The sequence below is a fragment of the Dysidea avara genome, chromosome 4 (assembly GCF_963678975.1).
Source record: "Dysidea avara chromosome 4, odDysAvar1.4, whole genome shotgun sequence".
Lineage (NCBI taxonomy): Eukaryota > Metazoa > Porifera > Demospongiae > Dictyoceratida > Dysideidae > Dysidea > Dysidea avara.
In genome coordinates this window covers 34,012,106-34,017,025 of record NC_089275.1, presented here as the reverse complement: position 1 = coordinate 34,017,025, position 4,920 = coordinate 34,012,106, and the positions used below count along the sequence as shown (strand labels likewise).

The following is a 4,920-nucleotide window of genomic DNA, read 5'->3' as shown; positions in this document are numbered from 1 at the left end:
TTAAATTTAAGCGCATGCGTACAATCGTCAGAATGGCTACTTTAAATAGTCTACAACTTCTCAGTTTTGTTTCTTCTGATGTCCTGAAGAACGGCCACTATCTAAAATAGATGTCTGATTACTTGGAGTGCTCGAAAAGTAAGCAAACTTTAATAATTAATTGTTTTCTTGATCCAAGTGCGCATGCGCTTAAATTTTAATATTGCAAGAACTCCGCAATTCGCTGTAGCTTAAGAAGGATGCGGGCGCCGGGTGGATGAGAAACTAATAATCACCAAATAGGGGCCTAAACAACAGTTTCTACGTGACAAAAAGTAGTGACAAGCGATTTCCTTTCTCTCCATTTGTTTCCATTTTCGACCACGGATATATTAAGTCGACCGCTATACATTTTCCAATATCTCAATGTCGACCACCCTGGTTTTCCCCTTTGCCATAGTAATTACATGTACGGAGTTTTACTATTATTCATACTATGGTGTTCTATAAATAGTAAGGTGTAAGTCCATATATAGTGTTACTAAAAATAGTGTTGTGTTAATATTGTATTCTAGAGTTTTCGGGAGTCAGCTGTTGTGTGAACGCGAAGGAGACCTTCGCCTTCGTTCAGATGATCGTAAATCGCCAGATTAACGCAGCTACTATGAATTAAGTAAGTGTAATAGTCGCTATAACCACTTCCTTTTATTTGAGGCTCCCCACAGCGTGATTCCCGGCCTTGTTAAGCTTCCTGTATCCCATTTCCATTCAGATTGTCACAACCGCAGCACATGTTGACATTAATTAAGCAGTGTGTTTTTATTATAATGTTATAAACAACATGTACAACATGTATCAATGGAGTATTCTAACACAAGAGTGTAGGGTAAGCAATACTACATGAGTAGGGTTCCACAGGCATAACAAACGTACACACCATCACAATTTTCAAGACAATCGGTGTGGCTCCACACATTGCAATCTTCATTGGTACACCTCAGCCACTCGACTTGTTCTGGGTCCTCTTCGTACAGCCCAAAGCAAACAGCACATTCATCCTCTGAAATCTCACGATGCTGAATACCACTTTCAGGACAATTGTCTTCTCGTTGCCGTTTCGCTGCTCTCTGACTGTGTGATGATGCGTTTTGCCTTTTTGATCCAGAATTGTTTCTTTCGTCCAACCTTCTTTGCTTTTCAGCCTTCTTCTGCTCTCTATCCTGCACTTTGCGCTTCTTTTCTTCATCTCGAAGAACTTTCTTTGCCTCTCTTTCTTTTTGTCTTTTAAGTCTATTTCTTCTTGCTTCTTACGGGCTTTCTCTTCCAGCATAGCAATAGATTTTGCACTAGTCAAAACCCGGGCACAGCTCTTTGGTTTCGATTTCCTTTGTGTAGGAGTTGGATATACGAGGAGCTCTGAAAAAGGAGATCTTGCAGTTGTAGAGCTAGTAGCAGTACCCACGGTGCTTGTAGAGCCAGTAGCAGTACCCACGGTGCTTGTAGAGCCAGTAGACATACTCACGGTGCTTGTAGAGTCAGTAGCAGTACCCACGGTGCTTGTAGAGCCAGTAGCCATACCCACGGTGCTTGTAGAGCCAGTAGCAGTACCCACGGTGCTTGTAGAGCCAGTAGCTGTACCCACAGTGCTTGTAGAGCCAGTAGCGATACCCATGGTGCTTGTAGAGCCAGTAGCAGTACCCACGGTCACAACATCAGCATCCAAAATCTCTACAGCACCAAAGTAAACATGTACATACATAATCACACAGAATGCAAAGTTGTACTAACCAGGAGGGAGATGGTCAGGATGATACATCCGCATCCACTGCACATAAGCTGGATCTGTATAGATGTTGTACCCATTCTCAAATCGTCTTTCAAATTTCTTGACCGTCTCTGCCAAAAAGGTGACTGGTTTAGCCGGATTAAATGGGCAAACACTTGTAGTGCGGAAGCCCGTAGCAGTACCCACTGTGCTAGTAGAGTCAGTAGCAGTACCCACGGTGCTTGTAGAGTCAGTAGCAGTACCCACGGTGCTTGTAGAGTCAGTAGCAGTACCCACGGTGCTTGTAGAGTCAGTAGCAGTACCCACGGTGCTTGTAGAGTCAGTAGCAGTACCCATGGTGCTTGTAGAGTCAGTAGCAGTACCCATGGTGCTTGTAGAGCCAGTAGCAGTACCCACGGTGTTTGTAGAGTCAGTAGCAGTACCCACGGTGCTTGTAGAGCCAGTAGCAGTACCCACGGTCACAACATCAGCATCCAAAATCTCTACAGCACCAAAGTAAACATGTACATATATAATCACACAGAATGCAAAGTTGTACTAACCAGGAGGGAGATGGTCAGGATGATACATCCGCATCCACTGCACATAAGCTGGATCTGTATAGATGTTGTACCCATTCTCAAATCATCTTTCAAATTTCTTGACCGTCTCCACCGAAAAGGTGACTGGTTTAGCCGGACTCTTACTGGTAGTAGACTCGTCTGTTTCTTTCTGCTTGGGAAATTTGCTCAAGATTGCATCTGGGTTAAATGGGCAAACACCAGTGGTGCGGAGACCTGATGAAATGTTATTAATGGTCATACTCTTGGACCATGCTTCTGAAAACAAAGACGAAAAGTGAAACTTAGTAATGACCCGACTAGGATTAGCAAATAAATATCTGCGACACACATCAACCCAATGGGTCTTCAGTGGCTTAAAACAACTGGTGTCAAGTGGTTGACTGTCGGCAGTGGTGTGGGGAGGAAGACAAAATATTATGACATCTTCCTCAGCAGCTGTTTTGACCAAGTCTAGAGTGTAATGAGACGAGTGGCCATCGAGTAACAATAATAAAGGTCTACTGGAAACAGCATGCTTCAGAAAATGCTCTGAAAACCACTCTCTAAAAAGCTCTTGGTCCATCCATCCCAATGGTGACATTCCATAAAGAGTAGCATGGACCTCTCCTTTAGCTAAGGCACTGTTGAAATGCTTTCCTGAAAACACTACCATTGGAGGTATGGTTTTCCCTGCAGCGTTGGCACAGGCAAGGATTGTTATTTGAGTCTTAGTTCCTGATGTGCACTGTCTCACCTTCCTTGTGCCTTTGGCTGCAACAATTCTCGGCAGTTTGTACTCCAAGGGTATGCCAGACTCATCACAATTATAAATCTGAGCTGGTTTGTCTTTCAGGCCGTGCTTAGTTAGTGTTTCATCGAGAAGATCAAAGTACGACTCAAAAACTGTACGGTTGCTCATCTGGTCACGCACCAAAGGAAAAGAATCACCCTTACGGAGTTTGATTTCTGGCCATCTTTTACAGAACTTTACCCACCAGCCCTGGGTAACTCCATTTTCCAGTTTAATGCCCTTCTTCTCCACCATAGCATGAACAATACCCAACACCTCCTTTCTGGTTTTTCCGTACCCCATCTTCGCACAATTCAACAAAAATTCAACCAGCTCCTGTTCTTCCTCTCGGCTCAAGTACGGTTTCGCTCCCATATTGGTGCCATGAATAACTCGCCCGGACAACCTGTCTTTCAATGTTGTCGGTGGTATTTTGTAATCTCGTGCTGCCTCATTAACGCCAAGAATGCCAGACTGTACGGCATTCAATGCGCGTACCATACCATCATCAGTCCATTGTCGTAGCTTCGGTGGCCTTTTACTGGCCGGTTTTTGTACATTATTCAGGCGTCTTTCTCTTCGCTTCTTCTTCTTCCTCTTACGCGCCATAGCCTTTTTAATACGCGCCAATTCAAGAGCAGTAAATTTACGGATAACTTCAAGTCATTTCTGTGGTCGACTTTGTAAACACCTGTGGTCGACATAAGATACCGGTCGACATAAGATACCGGTCGACATAAGATACCGGTCGACATTCGGTCGCTTACGCTATCGCTGGAATAAACTTTAGGAAACAGATCAATTCTCATAGCTCGCAAGCTAAAGCAAACGCCTAAAATTTCGAACGGTCAAATGCCCGACTAGTGGGGCAAAATTTCTGATCAAATCGGCGAAAATCCCCCACTAATCCCTTAGTAAGCCCGGGAGGGGGGTAGTGGGGCTTAACATTGATAGGTGCATTAACCATACAGAATTACAATGATACATAATACAATGGAGCGGTGGCTACAGGCATGCTGAAGGTCCACTGGAAACCTGTGCCACTCGGCAGTGGCCTAAAAATAATTACAATTGATTAGTTAGCTAGCTAGTGATTATAGTTAGGAATGTATATTACAAAAGTGATTGTTATTAAAAGGGCTACAATGCTTCTAAATTAGGTGGTTTGGGGGACTTATCACAATGTCTACAGGAAAATAAAAATGAATATGTACATGCATTGTTATCAAACATCAAAATGATTCCATAGGTAGTTATTATTATTATTAAATACAGAGAAAAAGGTATTATGCCTGTGAGTCCTGCTCATTACAATAAACAATCACATTAAGAATAAAAGTTATCAATCATAATTTTAAAGTTGTCAGTAGAATTAGACGACACTACATAATTGGGCAAATTATTCCATGAGTTGTTGGTTCTTATTGAAAAGAATTTGCTGTGAACGTTCTTTTGGGTATGAAGTTTGAAAAGTTTAAAGTCATGTCCCCTTGTGACACTTGACAAATTCTGGTGAAAGAATAATCCAGGTTGTAGATTAACATTCCCTTATAAGATATTATATACCATTATCATGTCAGCACGATGCCTTCAATCCGACAATGTAGGAAGCTTGAGGGCCAGACGTTCATCATAATCTAAACTGGACCAATCGTGAATACATTTAGTGGCTCTTCTTTGCACTCTCTCCATCCTATCACACTCTCCAATATGATTAGGTCCCCATACAACATTAGCATATTCAAGATGAGGTCTTACCAGAGCCTTGTAGAGTATTGGAAGGGTCTTGCTATTTAAAGCGTTAAATGATTTTTTGCAATAGC

General features: G+C 42.5%; 2 protein-coding genes and 1 long non-coding RNA gene across 3 annotated transcripts; 1 reads left to right on the top strand and 2 right to left on the bottom strand.

Annotated features, from left to right (window-relative positions):
* Positions 1-302: 302 nt before the first annotated feature.
* LOC136254771 (uncharacterized) lies at positions 303-856 on the top strand. The gene is made up of 2 exons (XR_010700740.1): positions 303-652; positions 705-856. It is a non-coding gene; the product is annotated as an uncharacterized lncRNA (long non-coding RNA).
* A 120-nt stretch (positions 857-976) lies between these two features.
* LOC136253781 (putative per-hexamer repeat protein 5) lies at positions 977-2,335 on the bottom strand. Its single transcript, XM_066046439.1, has 3 exons — positions 2,308-2,335; positions 1,768-2,247; positions 977-1,707 (listed from the first exon to the last, which is right to left on the bottom strand). The coding sequence occupies exons 1-3, from the start codon at positions 2,333-2,335 to the stop codon at positions 977-979; spliced, it is 1,239 nt and encodes a 412-aa protein (XP_065902511.1).
* LOC136254770 (uncharacterized) lies at positions 1,122-3,805 on the bottom strand. The gene is made up of 3 exons (XM_066047506.1): positions 2,308-3,805; positions 1,768-2,247; positions 1,122-1,707 (listed from the first exon to the last, which is right to left on the bottom strand). Exon 1 carries the CDS (start codon positions 3,704-3,706, stop codon positions 2,390-2,392), a length of 1,317 nt encoding a protein of 438 aa, XP_065903578.1. The 5' UTR covers positions 3,707-3,805; the 3' UTR covers positions 1,122-1,707; positions 1,768-2,247; positions 2,308-2,389.
* Positions 3,806-4,920: the final 1,115 nt, after the last annotated feature.

What these genes read in the sequence shown, in the direction of transcription:
- LOC136253781 (XM_066046439.1), bottom strand. Translation starts at nt 2,335, where the DNA reads ATGTATCATCCTGACCATCTCCCTCCTG. An exon ending in TCCTGACCATCTCCCTCCTG is followed by an intron (nt 2,248 to 2,307) that starts GTTAGTACAACT and finishes TTGGTGCTGTAG; the next exon opens with AGATTTTGGATGCTGATGTT. An exon ending in TCCTGACCATCTCCCTCCTG is followed by an intron (nt 1,708 to 1,767) that starts GTTAGTACAACT and finishes TTGGTGCTGTAG; the next exon opens with AGATTTTGGATGCTGATGTT.
- LOC136254770 (XM_066047506.1), bottom strand. Translation starts at nt 3,706, where the DNA reads ATGGCGCGTAAGAGGAAGAAGAAGAAGCGAAGAGAAAGACGCCTGAAT.